At 39.9% G+C, this 21,261-nt stretch overlaps 1 protein-coding gene across 4 annotated transcripts in view; it reads left to right on the top strand.

The window, feature by feature from the left end:
- The first annotated feature begins 200 nt into the window (after nucleotides 1-200).
- The window catches only part of LOC307047266 (single-stranded DNA-binding protein 3), a 41,880-nt gene continuing 20,819 nt past the window's right edge, over nucleotides 201-21,261 (top strand). For all 4 annotated transcript variants that reach the window (XM_079694139.1, XM_079694138.1, XM_079694137.1 and 1 more), the window contains exons 1-4: nucleotides 201-469; nucleotides 7,501-7,573; nucleotides 12,130-12,191; nucleotides 16,809-16,893. In XM_079694139.1, the coding sequence (XP_079550265.1) occupies nucleotides 414-469; nucleotides 7,501-7,573; nucleotides 12,130-12,191; nucleotides 16,809-16,893 (276 nt within the window). In that variant the 5' untranslated portion in view covers nucleotides 201-413. The remainder of the gene's footprint in view (nucleotides 470-7,500; nucleotides 7,574-12,129; nucleotides 12,192-16,808; nucleotides 16,894-21,261) is intronic.

The following is a 21,261-nucleotide window of genomic DNA, read 5'->3' as shown; positions in this document are numbered from 1 at the left end:
ATTTCTAATGTAGTTCTGTGCATGAACACAAATGCAATGTAAGGCCTTTTACTTGAAGGCCTCCAGAAGAAAACTTGAACTTGAGCGAAGTCGACGAAAAATGAGACACTGTGGCTTTAAGAAGCCCCCACCCTCCCACAACAGGGGGGGCATGAGCTGAATCCAGGAACAGCGATTGAAAAAAAAAAAAGCTCCACCAGTGGACGGTTTCAAGTTCCCCCCGGCTGAAACCCTGCCTGATTTGTGGGCAATGTTGGGGATGTAGAAAAAAAGGAAACCGGAGCAAAGAGAGCGCAAGGGAGAGATAGGAAGACAACACTAACTGGGTAGCTATGGAGATAGTAGGTTTTCCTGGTAGCTTTCTTTGACAGGTGCCGAGTGGGATAAAATAAAGTACCAGAACAGCCTCCAAGATGTACGGCAAGGGTAAAGGAGCTGTTGTCCCCTCCGATAGCCAAGCAAGAGAAAAGTAAGTACATTATTGCACTGTCACAACAGAGATCCAGCCAAGAAGAGTGTGCTAGGTTGCTAAACTTGCTAACTGATAGGAGGCAACTCAGTCACTTCAGCAGGAGCACGCATGTTCTGCAGGCTCTTTTTTTATTAACATACAAGCTACAAAAAGTGATGCTGTGATAGTTTATTCGTTGTGTTTGCCACTTGTGTGCCTCTTGCATCCTCCACTACACAGGCATGGCTGCTAAGTTAGCTGCTAGCTACACTGCCAGTTTCACTCTTCTCTTGTTTGTATATCTAACAAAAGAGTTGCTGTTTTTAAGTTGCAACCTTTCTATAGAGAGGAAGTGTTGCTGCACGTGTTTCCTAGTCATAATGATACATGTGCACTCGGGGCTGAATTGTCGGTAAGGAGCATTGATGGGGATCCCACTTTAGTTCCATCTCTGAGGAACAATGCATTTGGAGGCGACGCTGTGTATTGTAGCTAGCTGGCTTTTGTGTCGCCCCCGCTGAAGCGGCAGGTAAAAATAGAATACAGCTGGTGGGGCTTTGTTACAAAATAGCACAGGAACACTTTCAAGAATGTTCCACAACGCTACTGTGTCTTCCGACGCGGAGGCTACATTGTATCCATGTGAGCGTTCGGTCAGCGGAGAGGCGCCGCTGCTACGCGCTCCGTGCAGGGACAGCTCACACTTTTGTGGCCCGTACAGATTTCCCTCAGTCACCCCGTGTTCTGCGAACAAGTGTTGGGTTTAAACGCATTGTAATTTGTCACCACCGCCTGCTGTAGAAGACACAAACTTAGGCTCTTTCCAGCGGCTATTTTGTCAGGAAGCTTGGGTGGCGTTAGCTTGGGGAGCCGTAGCAGTCCAATCCCTTTGTCTGCAAGCCACCGTCTCGATGCCTGTTGTTTGCTCAGGATACGCATGCCGCACGTTTACCAACAGTTAAACAATATGCAGAGGTTTCAAGTTAAACTGAAATATAAATTTTACAAACTACTATGAACCAATTCTGAAATATAAGCCAGTATCTGCAGGGAACATCCTTTGCTGATAGTCGCCACTAACAAAGCCAACTAAGACCTGTGAATGCTTGCATTAAACTTTGTTGGATGTAATTGTTTTAGAACCCTGTGGTGGTTTAATGGGTGATGTTCGAGTTTATATTACACAACAACTGAATACACTAGAAGTAAATAAAAGGCTAAATCCTCCCCACAGGTGAATGGCTTTATTCCTCACACTGGATGTGTTGAACACAATGCTCACTTCAACTGGCTGGACCAGTCAGCATAGGGGAGCTGGACCAGACAGAGTTGTCAACATATGTGCATGTGTATGAAGATCAGCAGCCTTTTCCAATACCTTAAGTTTATACTTTGCTGTGTTTTAAACCCATATTCTTATTTTTTCTCTATGCATCGCTCTTCTAATGTCTTTCTCCATCTGCCTCCTAACTCTCACTTCCCATCTTTTGCTGCTCCTCAAGGTCCTCCTCATGCCCTCGCTTCAGTGTTGAATTATTGAGACGGGCTGAAGCAGCTGCTCTCAGCTTTGCGTCAGAGTTGAGGGGAGACAGAAGAAGAGAGAGAAATAGACAGAAGAAAGGGAGATATGGTGGGCAGACTCATCCATGTTTAAAGAGGGGGTTTTGTCGCCCGCCTTAGGCAGGATGTCAGGTGTGCCGGTGGGTGTACATCAGGGAAGTTTCACACTCTTATGGGAGCGAGCGTATGAGAGGACCAATGTCCCGTCTCGGAACCAAAGAGGGAACGGAGGGGAGGTAGGTCAGGAGGTCACACTCATATGGTGTGATGGTGGAAGTAAAATGTGTTTTAACCTGAGAGAAGATAGGGAGGGGGGGGGGGGGGAATGTAGACATCAAAAGTGAGTCAAATAGAATTACAGCTATATTGTGTCCAACTTTGGTGTCTTTTAGGGAGTCAGGGTTTCTAGAGCTACCAATTTAATTTGTATCTTTCCTTATGAATATAATTTCACATTCTGGCTGTCAGAAACCAGCACTGTTTTTTATTTTCCTCTCCATCCTGTCTTGACTTCTCCTCCGATCCTCGGTACCACCAACTGTTTTTTTCTCTCTTATGTTCCGGTCAAAATTCTTTTTTCTCCTCTTCCTTAACTCCTCTCTACTCCCTACAGCTCCTGTTCCTCTTCTTCCCTCCTCCTCAAACTTATCTTCCTTTTCTATGAGCTAGCTTCTGAGTTTTAATAATGCAGGAGGCCAGGTGCACGCACACGGAGCCCCTTTTGCAACACACACACACACACACACACACACACCACACATAAACATGTCATTGAGGGCCTCTTGGGGGGGGGGGTCTACAGTGTAATCTTTGTATCCCAAGACATAAGACCAAGTCCTCAACTATTCCCTTCTAGTCAAACTCTTATAGAAAGCTGCACAAGTGTAAGAAAGCCAGTAAACCTGCAGTGAATGGGGAGATGCAAACGGCATCAATATTTGAAGCACTTTCAGTATCTTAAAGCTTCCTGTTAGCCTTTGTCAGGCTTTTCAAAACTGTCAAAAATATGCGTAGATGCAAGGAATCTATATGAGTTTAAGTGTGATCAGTAAATGACACAGGTAAAATAACGATCTGTGTGTGTGCTGTGCAGATGTGTGTGGGGCCAAATACTAGAGTGACCTGCAAGTGGCACTGACTTACACTCTACACCAGCGGTCACGGAGAGCTTTGTGACCTACAAATTGCAAGGAGCCTCAGAAAGTGGTCAGATTCCCATGGCTAAAGTGGTGTGTGTGTTTTTGTGTCTGTTAGCTAAACTGCAGTCTTTAGCCTCTTAAGAGCATCGGTCATTGGTACAACAACCAATTTGTCCCATTGTCTGTGTCGCTGCAGCCACATCGTATGCCTGGTGTTAGATATGGTTATTGTTGTGCAGAATAATGGATACATTTAAAGTTGAATACTATTAAGCAGTGTAAATCACTCTGGGAAGTATAGACTTTTAAGCCACTTCTGCTTTGTTTGTTTGTTCATCTGGATGTCTGCCAGCAGTGCTCATGTATGTTTTCTTATCTTGGTCACTATCTGCAAGAGGGGAACACCCTCGGCTATTTATTACCTTCCGAGCAGGCCGGCGGGCTGTACACATACAAAGACAAATGGACTTCACAGTGAAACTACTATCGCCTATTCATAGCAAAACACCTATGTCCCACTTTAATCTTGGGACAGCATCTAGTGAGAGTCATGTCTGCAACTCTACGTAGCTCTATACATGTTACATAAAAACTGAAGAATGACTCAGAATGACATGACATAAATACAACAACATGTCCGTTTCTGCTTGATTAAGATGGTCTGCCTCTGGGAAATCATTCAAATTATATTCAAATGCCAATAACTTTGTTGTTATATTACTGATAGGAATTTCATCCAAAGTCCAATTGGACCAAGGGTTGTCCAACCAATGCTCAGCAGCCCAGGCCAGAATGATGATTATGATACCAGGTCAGGTGCTTCGACTGGCCAAATTCAACCACTGTGGTGCTCTGAAAAGACTCGTAAAGACAGCAGTATGTAGTCAAGGATAGCTAATTAACTGCCCATGATATGATATATATATAGAAGTTGTTGTCTCGTAGGGTAGTAAGATATTTATCGATACAAGTGTCGAGATATAATGTTTTCTCAAATTGTATCGCTTCTCAGAATCAGTGAATCCAATTGTAATTTGTAGTTGATTTGTGATTGACATTGTTCATTTTGAGTTGTTTACACCCTCATATGATAGATGGCAACTCCAACGTGAGCATATGATGTCGTCTTCTGTATACTAATGCAGTTTTCTTAACATTAATTCAAATGAGAATAGGAAAAATCAATATATTGCCTTGCTTAGAGTATGGTAACATATAAGTCGAAACTCTTGTATCGTATCCTATTCAGCATTTTGTTTGCCAAGACAAATCCCTTTTGCCTCAGTGAGAAAGTGTAGGGACAGGGAGAAGCCGGATGTACAATATCCATCTTTAGTCGTGTCTAAAATAATAGTTTGTACCAATTGCCATTTCATATACATTTGTAGAATTTTGAGTGCAGGTTTCTTTGACCTCCAAGCCTAAGTGATCATCATGTGTGACACTTGAATAAAAACTTTGGAACTATACATTTTTGGTGTGTTAAAAATACATGTATCTTACAAATCTTAAAGAGAATGCATTTATATCTGCCAGCTGCTGCTGCCCCCCCCCCCCCCCCTCCTGTGATGATGCTTAGATAATGTCCCCCGCCTGCGTTGCTTTTATGGAAAAAGACAAGGTGTGATCATATGGCAACCATCGCCTCCCTACAGTTATTGTCTATTTGCCTATTCATATCTTTGACTGACTACATTTGCATTTTAACAATGCATATCTTAAACATTTGCATATCATTAGCTCTAAGAACTGGTCAGGCACGGATTGTATCTCCATCATAACGAAACACAGCAGTTGTTGCTGTTTATGTTGCTCCCATGTGCCCCCCCCCCTCATCTTCAGCTCAATTCAAGACATTTAGCAGAAATAGTAACTCAATAATTGGATTCTAGCTTTGGAAACTCAGATAAATGAGTAGGGCTTTACTATCCCCCATATGGACATTTATTTTGTGCAGTTATTTGTTTATGGATATTTTCAAAGTGAATAACACTGAATAATCAACTAAATAGAGAACCGCTATAGCATTTATAGCCTGAGAGTATTTGAAACACTTTTTTTCCTGATATAAACAATGTCATAAATGTGCTTATATTATCATAAAACCATTACAAAAGTAGAAAATAAACACAATGATAGACGCACAATAAAATAAGAGGAACTCTCCAGGAAAGACATTTGAGCATGACTATTATTCTACAGACACTTAAAAAATATCCTAGGTGTTAGGCTGCAGCTAATGATTATTTAAAAAAGCAGTTAATCTGACAATTTCTTATTCTACAGTTTAATCTTTTGTCAATACAAAATCAGAAACAGTGACATTTGCCCATCACAATATCCTGGAGCTCTAGGTGACTATTGAGCAACAGAACTAACCCCAAAGGCATTCTGTTTATTATAATGTAAGACCATTCAAAGCAGAACAATTCTCACAGTTGTGAACCTTGAGATATCAATCTTTGCCATATTTGCCTGACAATTCCATAAGCTAATCGAATACCATAGTAGTTGACTGTTTAATTGACCAATTGTTGCATTTCATTTTGAGACCTTTCATGCAATTAGTTCGTCATATCTACTCGCAATCGTTCTGTTCAAATGAGGCGTTTTTCCTAAAGAGCGATGCATTATTCTTTATAAATGACGTCCTAGGTATCACTGAGCAGCTAAGGAGCTTGGTGACGCAGAAAATAATAGCTACATTGGCAAATTTAGTCCAGTTATTAAAACGTACACTATTACGTTTCTTTAAAAACTGGTGATAATGATAGCCTATTGGCTCTCTATCCAAACATTTGACTGACTAATTATATATCATTTTGAGAGGCTTGAATTTAGTAAATGTTCTTAAATAGACATCACCTCTCTCACCATTTAACAACAGTACAAGGGGAAGAGAGCATTGGAAAAACAAATAGACGGTCAAGTGGTTAAAAAAAACTGAACAACAGCGGTATTATCACAAAACCATGTTTCATTGATCACTTCATTGACTAATAATGGGGGCGATGACAGTGAGCTACTGTCCTTCTCATTAGGACCTTATTGGCCTGTCAGAGGACTGTCTGCTCTGGGCACACGGGGCACTGTCATATCCACGCTGCCGGTCGATTGATGGTCCATTAACAGCCTATTAAACACGACTAAGTGAAGGCGTTAGGAGTACATGTTGGGCCAATGGGGGTTTCCCACTCCACAGCATGGTTCTTGTGTCCGTTAATAGACCCCGGTGGATTGCTGTTATAAAGTGTGGCTGGCCTGATATAATGGTGATTTCAAATTCATGGCCATGGCTTTTAAAAATACTGTTTGATTTAGTTGGAATGCCTCTCGTGTGCAGCTACTATCAGTATTTAATCGGTACAAATGGCCATTTTTTTCATACAGCTTGGCTGGTATACTTCAGGTTCTGTTTCAATTTTGAAGACTTTGGATACTTAAGCTTCGTAAAATGTATATTGGAAAATAGTGTCAAAAGCTCTACAGTCCACAGAGCTGAGATTATGTGGCCCTTTTTTGTGAGAACATTTCAAGCAACCCAAACATCTTTAAAGGTATTCTAGAGATTTACCTGCATTTGAACCAAGAGCCAATGTTAGTTATTGTCATGGTTTCTATATGCCCAAAACTCTCTGCTTTTACCAATGCCTACCAGGTGTTATCAGAGGGACAGTAACAGTACTGAACCTTTGTGACTGGTCAAACATAAGCCTTGAGATGGCAACATTTATTCCTGCTGCATGCAAATGTGAATATCAGGACTTTGGACATATAATTTTAAATAGATAATGCAGATGAGTTTTGTTTAATGTAAAACAACTAAATAAAGGAAGTCACAAAGAAAAGACAAACATAAACTTTCATTGTATTTGCTAATTGTTTGAATAGATTATTTGTAAAGAACCAGAAAAAACTCACTCATTCGGCCTGTCTTGACTTTTCTGCTGCTTTTGATTACATTCACCATGTCTCTTTTCTACGTATCCATTCCAACTTCATAGTAGCACGGACTCTTTTTCTTTTACTTAAGCAATACCATTAAGCCACTTTATTAGCCATCGTTGGTCTGTTAACCTTCACAGTTGTTGAGTTGTGGTAAAGATTCAAACACAAATTGACTCATAAAATCAAGCCCCTGGAATATATATTACCGACTATCCTAAGGGGCTTATAGTTTATAGCAAGATTTGGTTGAATTGTAGGTCTGCATTTGGTTGTAAAAAATTGGGCTTCCCAAAAAACCTAAGATGCCAAATAGACATCATTGAGTGCAAATGCGAAGCCTCTTGATCTTGAGAATATGGAGGCTGGATTTTGCCACTAACAACTTTTTCCTTTGTGTTTCAGGTTAGCATTATATGTGTACGAGTACCTGCTACATGTGGGAGCACAGAAGTCCGCACAGACCTTCCTGTCTGAGGTAAGATGACATCCATGACCTGAACTAGTTTCAAAACAACAAGTCCTCCAACTCATACGACCAAATAGGTCGATTGTTCAAGCGCTTATTATGACCTTTTAATCACGTTTTAAAGTTTTCGACCTCTAGTGCTCCCGTTGACTGCTAACGCTCCGGTGGGTCGTATGTTCACAAATAACCCTCTCTGGAAATCATAAATTGTAGGATAGTTTGGCCATTAAAATGCTTTTTGATTAGATTTCTAGCGAGACGTGTATATTGTACTTTTAGAATCTACGTCCATTACATTTTTTAAATTTATTTATTTTAAGCTCCAACCACCGGAATTCGTTATACTAGTCGAGAAAACTCTCCTGGGGAATTTTATTCAAATTCCAACAACATTTACCCACCCCCCACCTCATCAACCTTGAAGTTTAGCCTCACGTAGGGTGGTCCTTTAAAATTGAAAGTCGGAAAGTCTAAACTCCAACCCCCATAATTCATTCTATTAGTCAAGAAAACTCTCCTGGTGAATTTTTTTCTCAATCTGACCACATTTACCCCTCCCTCATCGACCTGGGCTGCCACACCAGCAGCCACGGTGCGGCAACTGAGGCTAAACCTCAAGGTTGATGAGGGAGGGGTAAATGTTGTCAGATTGAGGAAGAAATTCACCGGGAGAGTTTTCTTGACTAATAGAATGAATTATGGGGGTTGGAGTTTAGACTTTCCGACTTTCAATTTAAAGGATTACCCTAACGTCCAGTGGATGTGTAGGAGTTTGATAGATATTACGAAGATTATTTAAGGTCTCGCCAGAAGAACGTGTATACACTACGTCTTTCCCCCTATTAATTTCTATTGACGGCAGCGTCCATGTAAAGTCAGCGTCAACCCTCACAGGGTGAAAACAGTATTTCCGGTCTCGAAGTTTTCATAATAAAACCGTATTCCCCTCACTGTCAAATTATTTTACAGTGATATCTGCAGTACTCATCCACTAAAAAACATCAGTTTGTCCTTAATTACACAACATTAATTGGTTTAAATTGTGTACACTGCGTTTGTGTTTTTCCCGTAGGTTTTCCCGTTAGATTCTTAGAGACACATTTCTTTTTTCAGAGGTTTTGATGCTAAAACATCGAACTACCCATAATCCTCAGCTATCGTTGAAGCTTGGTGATTGGATGTTTTAGCCGCAATGCACATTTGGATATGTTGCTCATGCGATGTGAAATCGGAAAACATTTAAAAAATAAATAATAATAATACTTTATTCCGAGTGCTTGTTTTTCTCTTTGAAAGTCATCACTTAACGGCATTGTAATAAACGGTTCGGCTGCATTAAATATTACACATCTGACGTAGTTCTTTATTTATAGAGCCCTGATTAGAAGACCTTTTGACAAACTGGAAGAAATGCCGCTGAAACTGAATATGTGACGTGGATCATAAATATATCAGCAATTAAACAACATCTTCAATTTCTCTTCACACAATACGTCTCCTCGCAGTATCAATAGTAATTCGGCTGACTTTTATATTTGATCCAATTGGTAGATTTACACCATAAAAGTGCACAGCTCATTAATAGTAATATTATGTTTGATTTTATTATGTTTCATTAACTAGACCACTGGGTCATGTTAAGACCATCTTTTCTGTCAGTTTGGTGTTACAAATATCAAAACAAATATAAACTGGACTGGAGATTATAATGGAAAGTGTAAACTTGACAGTTTTTTAACCCGCACCGCCTAGTGGTTAAAGCACGTTATTGATTTATTTAGTTGAATATGTTATATTTGATGAACATTTTTAAATATTAAGAGTAGCCTACATAAAAAATAGGGGGAAAGTAGAAGGTCAATGATAGAAATATAGAATAGAAAATATCAAGAAGATACTCTATTGATCTCTACAATAAAACAGTTTAGTGCATGACGTCCAAAGATATTAATAGGAGGATGTGCAAAATAGACAAACTAATAAAGCTTTATTTAAACATTAAAGAATACTTTATGGTCTTCTTTTGAATATGAAAAAAACTTTGGGGGTATCTACATATAAATATTAAGCCTGACAAAGTACTTAACGTCTAATATATCGCATAGTTTATTTTGGCACTTGACAATCACCTTCCCTGAATTTGACTCAGGTGTAACTAAAGTCTGCTTTAAGGGTTATTTATATTTCACATCATTAATAAGAATCTGCAAAGTAACTAAAATAAATTTAGTGGAGTAAAAATACCAGGTTAACCTCTGAATTGTAGTGGAGTAGAATTACAAAGTAACAATACATTGCATGTTGTACATGCTGCTGTAACAAAAACATTTCCCAACTTGGGATCAATAAAGTATATCTTATCTTAAGATGATCGATGGCTACTGCCAAATTTGCCAAATTTGTCTCTGAACCTTGACAAGTGCATGTTTCAGGCTTATCAATTAACAACAGGAGGGGTCACAGTCTCACATACATAAGACCAGCTGTTAAATAAAGCTATTCTGACCTTAGCTGTCATGTGGGTACATATTAATGCTGCCCATTATGGACACAAGCAATCTTCACCCATTTATTAATGATATGTTTTAAATTTGAGTGTTTCCTATCTCCTAAACCTCCAGGGATGTACACAGTTTAATACTGGCAACTTCTAATTACGGGAAATACGAAAACGTATTTTAAAACTACAATTCCCAGTAGAGACATGCCATAGAACATGTTGCGAAACACAATTAGCCAGCATGTGTAGTTCTGGGGGGTGGGGCTGGACCCGTTTGAGTCCAGTTTTGGATAGTCTGCCGTGGTTCCATTTCCAGCTCGGCGTAACCTTGGTGCACTGCAACTCCAACATCCCATCACAGAGCTTGATGACTAATCACAGGGTTTGTCAAGCAAAGCGGATGTTGAAGTCCCAAACGATAGCTGAGGATTATGGGTAGTTTGTCTTCGGCCATCCTAAACTCCGAAAAAACTATTTGTTTCTCCAAATCGAAGTTTAAAAACACAAAAGCATTATACACAATTTAAACCAATCAGTGTTGTGTAATTAACAAGGATAAACTGATGTTTTTTAGTGGACGAGTACGGCAGATATCACTGTAAAATCATTTGACAGTGAGGGGAATACTTCTGGTTTTATTATGAAAATTTCGAGACCGTAAATACTGTTTTCACCCTGTGAGGTAGGGCTGCTCGATTATGGCAAAAATCATAATCTCGATTATTTGGGTCAATAATTGATATCACGATTAATTAAAACGATTAACCATTTACTTTGAAAACATCCATTTATTGAAAAAAAAAAATGTGAACAGTATGTTTTTAACAGTTGATTACCCTGAACTTTGAGTATAATCCAACTGAAATACCGATACAAAAAAAAATGTTTTAAAAAATCGTTTCAATTATGTTGTTTTCATAATCGTTGCAAGCCAAAATCGTAATTGCGATTTCAAATACGATTAATTGAGCAGCCCTACCATGAGGGTTGACGCCAACTTTACATGGACGCTGCCGTCAATAAAAATAGGGGAAAGACGTAGTGTATATACACGTTCTCCTGGCGGGACCTCAAATCATCTTCGTAATATCTATCAAACTATATATCCTACACATCCACTTGACCTGGATTCTAAAAGTACAATATACACTTCTCGCTAGAAATCTAATCAAAAAGCTTTTTAATGGCCAAACTATTCTACAATTTAGGATTTTCCAGAGATGGTTATTTGTGAATATACGACCCTCCGGAGTGTTTGCAATCAACGGTAGCATCAGCCCATATGCCGCAAATTGTTGTTTCTTACAAGACCACTAGAGGTGCTAAACTTTCAAACGTGACTATAGGTCGTAATAAGCTGCTGAACGATCAACCTATTTAATCTTTTTTTGGAGGAGGACAGGCTGTTTCAAAAGCACTGAGCCAATCCTTCTTATTCTCTCTTTGTCTTAAATTGTGTATCTACACTTGCGCTAGATAGGAAAATAAAGAATTAGTGATGATTTTACATTGGCCTTGGTGATTTGTGAATAAAAACGGCTTTCCTCAGTAGTAAAACTACACACGCTATGACCCATCTAAAGTGCATGTTTACAACAACTTGCGGTGTCAGAGCAAACATGCTAAACGTGATTGCCGCACCTGAGCTGTTGCATTAATTATTCAAGAGGAAATCCTATAAAGTTACACCAGATCATGCTCCCTGTCTGCCATTGTTAATCTTAGTGTAAAAACATCTGACGCAGTTGTCTTCGGACATTGTAGACATATGTAGACATGGTGTTGACTGTTTACATTTCCTCCTAAAAGCCCTTTTGGGGGCTGGCAGTAAGTGAGTACATGACTTTCCCGTATCCATAAAGCATTTCATATGTAAAGAAAGGCAGACAGGACAGAGATGTAACAGAAGCAAGATGGAGATCGACAGAGGCAGATAGATGCCTATCTTCCCGTCCGAGGCCATTGACAGTTTGAGACTGACTGATTATATGTTCTTAACCCCTGGACCTGCAGACATAATCCTCTCTCTAGTGGCCACAAGTGACTCTTCTCTCCTCTCCTCCAGATTCGATGGGAGAAGAATATTACATTAGGGGAGCCTCCTGGATTCCTGCATTCGTGGTGGTGGTGAGTTTCAGTTTGCTATTCTTTTTTTTCCATGTTTCCATGTTGTTTACGTGTGAGTAAACAGTTTTTACAGTACATGTCTAAAGCTGTGTATCCTACCTCGCCACACATACTCAATCATTAACAGGACTCTAGTGACCATCATACACGTATTGTTTTATTACATTACTAACACCAGTACCCTTACAGTAATAGCAACACTAATAAAGCACTTCATTTGATGAGTAGTTATCCTACTTCATTGATACCCATCGTGTGGTAATGTGAAATGCCACCACCTCTCTTCCAGATCCAAATGTTTTTTTAACACAAAATATTTTGTTATTGCATTTACAAAATGATATACAATAGTAGCTAAAAAAGTATAAATGTCTAACTCTGTGAAATACATGAAGTTGAAGTCAGAACACCATAATTGGGTTGTAGCTGATTTGGTAATAGGCCAATAACATGCAACATTAAACTGAATAACGCTTGTGATGATTGGCTGCCAGCAAAATCAGATAAATGGCCCTCTTTTGTCAGATCTGTGTAGAAAAAGGTACTGTCACATGCACAAACGGTAGCTTGAATGGTCTGAAGGCTCATGGAAGAGCCAAATAAATGTTAAGCATGTTCAACTCATAAATGAACATCAACAGATTCATGTTTTGAAAATGACCAGATTTTGACTTATTGTTGGTGCTCCAGTCATGATTGAAATGACTTCCGGAGGTGGGAGGTGGAGCAGAGTCTCAGCCTGGGGTTGACCAGACTCTGTGAGGGCGTGACCCCTCCCTCCCCGTCTTCTCCCCTCCTCCAGTTCTCCACCCTTCACCCCCGATCCTGAAACAATAGATCCAGATGGTTAGGGAATGGACTCCCCTCCCCCCCTCACCCTCTCGTCACCCTTTGTGTGCCCCTCACCTCCCACTTTTCTCCTTTGTTCATGAGGGAGAGGGATTCTTAGCAGATTAACCCGTTGCATTCCATCTTCCTTTGTGTCACCTCTCCCTCCGCTGTCTTCCTCCCCCCCGTCCCCCTCCTGTCATTTCTGCCCCTGGCTAAGACTTGACCCTTGCGGTCATCACCTTAAGCCCCGAACAGTGGTTTCACTTGTTTTTAAAATTGCAGGTTCAGTTCATAGTCAAGCTTTTTGCAGGAAAATCAGTAACACATAAAGTAATTATAAAATATGTCTTACTGTAAAACCCTAGTTAACATGCAGCTGGTAATCAGTAATCTGATTTCTCCCCCTCCCCTATTTTGAGTCTTTTCCAGGGGATTTGTTGACAATAAGAGGATAGAGATTATATCCAGCCTTATTCTTTCCATCAAATAGAGTAATAGACTCACTGAGACCTAAGAAACAAAAGCATCTTACATTTGTGTAATTGTACATGTCTTACTTCTGTAACATAATGACATCGCTACGTAACACTCACGCTCCTGTTGGCTAGCGCTCCAACACATTGTATGTGATATCCTAAGGGAAGGGACATCTCTAAGTGGTTGACGAATCACAACAGAGCCGGCCAGCTAACCAATCAGAGCAGACTGGGCTCTGGTTTCAGACAGAGGGCGAAAAGAGGTGCTGCAGCACAGGCAGTATGAGAAAAGTAAAGACCTTTTTGAACATTTAAGCATGGAGACATATCAGAGTAGAGCAGCGTTTCTCAAAGTGTGATAGGTGGGTCGTGAATGGACGCGATGAACGGGAGAAAGTTATTTTAAATACATTTTTTGGACCTCAGGCCGGAATCGAACCTGGGTCCTTGCGGGTGGTGGTGGACTGTTACAGCCGGAGAGTCGCAACAGTGGTGGACTTTCATAGCGCCGGAGCCTCGCAACGGCGGGTGTTTGCGGCGGCGGATGCGGTACCGGCACAGCGGCGCTGTGAAAGTCTGCGGCCCACCTATGCCGGAGCCAACGGCCCACCGAAGGCAGCAGCCCACCAACGGCAGCGGCCCACCGGGAAAAGTCCCGATTCTCCCGATGGCCAATCCGAGCCTGCTCACACAAAACTGAAACCAAAATCATTGACAGACATATGTAAAAATCTCTCATACTATATACATATATATATATATATATATTAGCACACAGCCTCTGTGAGCGAGCGAGAGAGAGCGAGAGAGAGAGAGAGAGAGAGAGCGAGAGCGAGAGAGAGAGAGAGCGAGAGAGAGCGAGAGAGAGAGCGAGAGAGAGCGAGAGAGAGCGAGAGAGAGAGCGAGAGAGAGCGAGAGAGAGCGAGAGAGAGCGAGAGAGAGCGAGAGAGAGAGAGCACACATTTATCTATTTAATATAGCCTAGTTGTAAAAAATAAAGTAAGAAATCATTCCAATGTGTACCATAGGACAGTAAAAAAAAAAAAAACGGTTTAAAAGGGGAGTGATTAGTAAAATATGGATAAATAAAAAGAAAGAATGCTAACTATAACATAAGAATAAACAAGTGTAAATGATTTGTTATTGGTTGTGACCATATTCTAAAGATGTTTGGATTATTGAAAAGTATACAGCTCTCTTTCATATGAGAGTTGAGAGCTGTATCCATAAATTCATTTTGTGCTCAAAGTGCACTAGATTGATGCTTTTAACTTCAACATTTAAAAAAGAAATCTTCCAGGGGGTCCACCCCCAAATAAAGCAGGTTAAAATAATTAAATTGAATACATTTTCTTTTAGTAAACACTGAAAAGGGTCCCACAGAGCCAAACAGCACACAAAGGTTAAAGGTGAGCATACGATAATGTTAAAAAGTTCTAATTATATACACTGCAAAAAACAAAAAGAGGAGTAAAAGTAGCTCACGACTTGTTTTATTTTTTGAAAGTAGCTTTGAAAGGTTGGAGACCCCTGTTATAGAACGATACATTTGACCATTTTAAGCTTGGCCTACCATTTGATTGGGGCTTGAAAAGGCCCACCTCTTCAAAGTGGGAAATGACAGGACAAGTTTGAGAACCACTGGAGTAGAGGCACCAAATACAAATAAAATGTGTTTTATTGCAGATTCTTTGCATTCTTGTGATTATTTGTTATAGCCTTTTTACTTGCAATTATGGGGAATATTAAATTAAAGCTACACAAAGTGGGCCACTGGATGAAGAATATTATTCACTGTGTGGCTGAAGGACATTACTGAAATTACCAGTGTACATATTACAAAGGAACACATATTTAAAAACCTGTAAATGTAGAATTACTGACTGGTAAATATACTCTTAGATGCTCTTTGAAAAGTACAGTATCGAGTGTAACTTTTCACCTCAGGGGGGGCTCTGCTGAGTCAGTGCTTTAAAAGCCTGGCGTTCATTCTTCTATCAGCAATGTGAGACCAAGGACATGTTTTAATAAAAAGAAAATGAAGGAACAGAATAATAACCTAAAAGCAAAAAAAAAGCACGGATACATCTTGAGAATAAGTGTCTTCTCTTGTTTATTAAGGGCCAAAACCTAGATGTCTGTTGTTTCTTTGAAAAATAAAATAAATAATATATATGATGTTGTATTTTATACCTGGGCAAACATCCTTTTCTTTTACCTTCTTTCCTTGTTGAGGCTTACAGTGAAAGGACAGATAACCTTGTTGAATAGAAGGTGCAGGTCTTGTAGCCTCTTAATAATTACTCCCTGTTGATGTGTCCTTGAGCAACACACTGACAACCTTATCATCTGTAGCTCAACCAAGCCCTCAGTCCTATACGCTAAAGAGGAGATGGAGGAAAATACACTTTTAGAGATCAAAATATTGTATAAATGCCTCTTGAAGGGGCATTGTGTGGAGAGAAACTTCCTCTAGTGTGAACTTCAGGATTGTAGCCTTTGCAGACCATTTACATTCACAAAAACCTATTGAACACACCAAGGGAAAAGGAAAACCCCAAAAAGCATAATAGAGCCTCTTTAATGATCTCAATCAACTCACTCATATCTAGCATGTCTTAAGAAGTGCGAACAATTCCAGATGTTGGGCTTTCAACATGTCTGTGTGCAACGCAGATTGCCGGGCTCTGTGAAGTGGCTGCCTGATTGGTCCTCTCGTTAGCCATGTCGCTGTTTCACTCTGTGTATAGCACTTCCACTAAATCAATGCACAAAGACTGATTCAATGAAGGCCTCTTAGACAGGTAGCACACCATCCGTCAGCGTTGTTGCCTAGCACGTTTGCGATGATGATTTTCCACTTACTCTGTTTATATAAACTGAAACAAATATCCATTATGGAGACATTTTGTGTCAACTCTTATTATTGCCTTGACCTTTTGGAGATCATTTTATGAGCAAATCTTATCATCCCTGGTAAAAGAATATGTCATTGAGTTTAGCTCTATATTCATGATTTAAGTCTAACAGTTCAAGTTTGAAGCTAAGAAATGGATGGTCCATGCATGTACTGTAACACAAGTGAGTGTTTGTGTATTTTTGAGTGAGTGAGAGGTTGATTGAGGGGGCGACACTGGCATTGTGTCCCTCTTACAATGATGCTCAAGTATATAAGAGGCAGTTTAAGAGCGCTAGGGAGATAGTGAAAGTGTGTGGATGGGTTATGAATAGCTGTTACACATTTGCTTGTATTGCTCTGTATGCTAACCTCTGACCTCTTCGTCCCACCCCCTCCTGCCCCTCTTTTCAGTGTATTCTGGGACTTGTATTGTGCGGCTCCAGACCGAAGGGAGACATGTGAGCACTCCAGTGAGGCGAAGGCCTTCCATGACTATGTAAGTGACAACTGGCTCTGCAGCCACTTCTTCTCTTCTCACAGAAACACACACTCACTCACTGTAGCAGTGGTTTCTTTGTATGAATGCTTGAGACACACATGTACAGGTTTGTATAGAAACTTTGAGTATGTAGAAAGAATCTTCAAGAGGCACCTTCACCAGCCAGAAGAGGAAAGTGTGCGCTTTTTAAGACACAATTAGACCGGCTCTATAGAAATCCACTCTACTGGGAATCAAGCTTTTAATATTATCTCAACAACTAGAAAAATCCCAACTGACTGCAAACTAATGAGTACACAAACAAATATTCAGGAGTCCTCAACATTTCTCAGGCCAAGGACCCCTTGGTTAAAAGAGAGGGAGAGGGGACCCTGTGGAAATTATTTTGTATTTATCTTACATTTTGGGGATTTGAATATTCTTTCAGATGTTTTATGTTGATTGTCTCGTGATTTGTTTTGTTTTCTTTGTCTTCTAACATCTTGGGACAATGTGTGAAATAATGATTTTGCCTTCAACATGTTATACAAGTAAAAGACATACCTTTTTTTAATGGAGAGAAAAAAAGCACGAAACTATTAAAATCATAATGCGATAGTTAGCTCACGTGATTGCATGAGGACTCTTGGGTAACAGACTCAATGTTTTGTGTTTCATACACATCGGCCAAAATAACTAGCAAATCATGTCACTATAATAATGCATATTTTACACATAAACAAAAATTCTCAGTAGCACTATTTTATGCTTTCACCTGTTATATGTGCTCCTGTTACAGAACTGGATATTTCTACCAAAGTGCAGCTTGAGAATCGTAGTTCCTTTCTCTCATTTATCTACTCAGGCTTTTACCTTTTGTCTTAATATCAAAGAATCAAATATTACTAAGCCTTTGAGGTGCTTTTTTAAAAGTGTCTGCAGAGAAATGAGTGGGACTTTTACATCCAGAACCAGCAGGGCCCAAAAACGCTCCAAGCACTTTGTATCTCAATGGTTTATCAAGAAATCGTGAAAGAATAAATCTTTTAGATTCTGAGACAGAGTGTAAGGATTGAACCTTTTGTGTGCTGTACAGTTGTGATGTTAAGCTACGTGAATGAAATTGCCGCCAGTGAGTAAAATCACAATTTGAGTAACAGAAGAAAAACTCTGTAGCCTTAAAAAAAAGCCTTGCTTTCTGTTTACACGGTACGTTTTTATGTCCGTGTCCTTGAGGAATTATTCGATGCCGTTGGGCGTCTGAAGGAAAAATTCTTCTTTCCCACCATCTTGCCTCTCAATGAGGTCAGAGGTCACGTTCAGCTATGAAACAGTCTTTCCAGAGTTTGAAGGGTAGGTGCTCAGAACCAGGTCTCATGCAGAAGGAGTCTAGTAATGCCAAATACAAAAGTAAATATGTGGCTGTTTTTCACCACTGCGACGGGTAACTGTAACTGTATCCACTTGTGTGTAAATATCATGTGTTGTGATTGACACTGTTCTACAGCCTGTCCTCTCTGGTCAAGACAGTGTGGCATTGTGTGTCTCTGTGTGTGTGCTGTATAGTGGGGGGAGATAATGGAATAGAGTTCTAATCCGGTAATCCCAGCACTGGGCTGAGGCTAAGCTAGGGATTTATGTGTGTGTGCGTTCGTGTGTGTTGGTGTGTGTGTGTTGCGTGTGTATTTTTGGACGTGGAGCATTTTTGGCAACCCGCCCATAGATGGCGGGTGGAGGGGCTCACACCCTCAGTGCCAGTGTGCCAGTTAACCCCGGCCGTGTGTGTGTGTATAAATGTAGATGGGTGTGCTCCATGGTCGCTGGCTGTCTGCTCCTAACGGTGATAAAGCGAACTAGACGGGACCGGTTTAATTTTGGCTCCAGACCCCTGAGGCTAGTCTCTGAGCACAGGTCCTTTTCTACTGGTTTCAAAAGAATGAGCCGGTTAGAGGCATGGAAAGAAGAAAAGAAAAAGATATTTCACCTTCCCTCAAAAGAGTTTCTTAGTCTTTTTGACAATTGCTGGTCAGCAAGCATTTATGAGGTATTATCACAGCTCTCTCTGGAAAGGTTTATTTCTACTTTCTACATTTACTGACCCTGGTTATAAAAGTAATGCAGGGGCTGCTATCTTAGAGTGACTCGGTATATGTCAAGTTTGAGTTTCTAAGTATATAGTTCCTTTAAGCATATTATTCACCAAAGAGGAAGGCATAAAGGGTTTAATATTTTGAAAGCAGATGCAGGCAATTTGTTCTTCATATGCTGTTTCATAAAATTAATTTGAAGTGTTTTGTAATGATATCACTCATGCAGGCTTTTAGATAAGGCTTAAATGGCTTGACATATTATCCCTTTAAAATATATAGACTTCTTTTTTTTTATCATTTTATAATGATAAATGCTGAATTGTACACCTAACCAAATGATATGATAAAGACCAAGAGTACATTTTAATGTCTTATAGTTAGCTCCATTAATTGTACCTTCATGTCTTACGCCAGTTAATTTGCTGGCTTGATTAGCAGTGTTAATTGTTAAATCCATCTTAAATCAAGTCCATCCACTCCTGTCATTTAAATAATGGCAGTTTGATCTGCCGAGCTAAGCACTCCACAGTTAGGAGCTACACAACATTAGTAAAACATTTCACAAAAAGCACTTCTGATCGAGGTGTGTGTGTGTGTGTGTGTGTGTGTGTGTGTGTGTGTGTGTGTGTGTGTGTGTGTGTGTGTGTGTGTGTGTGTGTGTGTGTGTGTGTGTGTGTGTGTGTGTGTGTGTGTGTGTGTGTGTGTGTGTGTGTGTGTGTGTGTGTGTGTGTGTGTGTGTGTGTGTGTGTGTGTGTGTGTGTGTGTGTGTGTGTGTGTGTGTGTGTGTGTGTGTGTGTGTGTGTGTGTGTGTGTGTGTGTGTGTGTGTGTGTGTGTGGTATTAAATCAGCAATGTGATGTTGATACTTATTTCATGATTAGTCTTCTTCTTCCTGCACTTTTCTTGTTCACGCTGTATTTACACATCTGCCCACTCTTATCATTTCTCTCACACTCCTTTCTCACTTTTCTCTGTCTTTTTTTGCATTATTGCAATTCTCTCTCTGCTTGTGGTTTCTCTGTGAAGCCCCCGCATCTGCATCCCCCCCCCTCACCGTCTTTACTATATTTGACTCTCCAGTCTGCTGTCTCTCTCGCCTTATCGCTCACTCCCTCTCTCCTCCTCTTTTCCTATCTCTTTCTTGACCCCCCTCCTCCCTCCCTCATTCCATTACCACCACTACTACCTCGGTTCCCGAGAGAAGATTGATTGGCCAATCTAGCTGTTTACCCACAATGCCTAGTTGTGCCGAGAAGGAGAGGGCAATGTAGACCGCATGAAGAAAACAGACAGTTGTTAAGGTGTTTGAAAATGGAGTAAGTGGCCGAATGTCATAGATTAAAAAAAAAGGGGGGGAGGGAGCCGGATCGAAAAAGGTTTTATTTTTTCTTTGAAATCCAGTAGCCACAGGATGTCTTGAAATGCTAACACTAAAGAGCACTTGATATCAGGGAATGAGTTATTCTTCATTATTATTCAAATGATGTTTTTTCCTTTATTCAAAGTTCACATCTTGTAAAATGACAAGATTTGTTAGATAAAGGAAAATATAACAATGCAATATATTCATGCCCTCTTAAGTATTTAAAGATGCTTTGTATTTTACCAAAATAGTATTAAGCTCATTTTCAGCCTTTCAGCTGTATTTGTAATTTACCGGCTGTCCGTTATGCTGCTTTCATTATAACTGTTTTATACATCTTCAAAAATCCAAACTGGCAAACTTTATGCACCATTTGAAGGACATATCATGTTTTCTTTTCTCTCCTCTTTACTCTACTTTAAGGCCAACTGATATGCATTACAGTTGAATCAAATAAGCACTTTTTGATTTAAAAAAATATACTTGTGTGTATTCTGCCTTTTCCTGTTTTGCCTTTTCACTGTGCAGCAATAGAAGTGTGCTGTAATGGAAAAAGTGAATTAATACTCTAGTAAACTTGATCATTAGCTGTGATAAAAAATAGGAAACTCTGCGTTACATGTGTGGCACAGACCAAAGGTGTTACACGGCTGAAAGCAGCTGTTTGCCTCCTTCTGTCATTTTAATATTATTTAGAAAAAAAGTGGATCCTTGGTGGTAATGTGAAACAGCGGTGGAACACAACATTTACCAACAATTACAACAATTACTAGAAGGATATTGGGATACTGACAGATATTTGCCAAACTTGATGTCGTAACTTGATATAAACAACAAAGTGAAAGAAATGCAGTGGTAGTTTGAAGTGGTTTAATTTGAGTGGAAACATGGAGGACCATTTAGTTTTATTAATATGCAGATATCTCCTTGTTCT

The sequence above is a fragment of the Notothenia rossii genome (assembly GCF_949606895.1).
Source record: "Notothenia rossii genome assembly, chromosome: 7".
In the NCBI taxonomy this organism is placed as follows: domain Eukaryota; kingdom Metazoa; phylum Chordata; class Actinopteri; order Perciformes; family Nototheniidae; genus Notothenia; species Notothenia rossii.
This window is presented reverse-complemented; position numbering and strand designations above follow the sequence as displayed.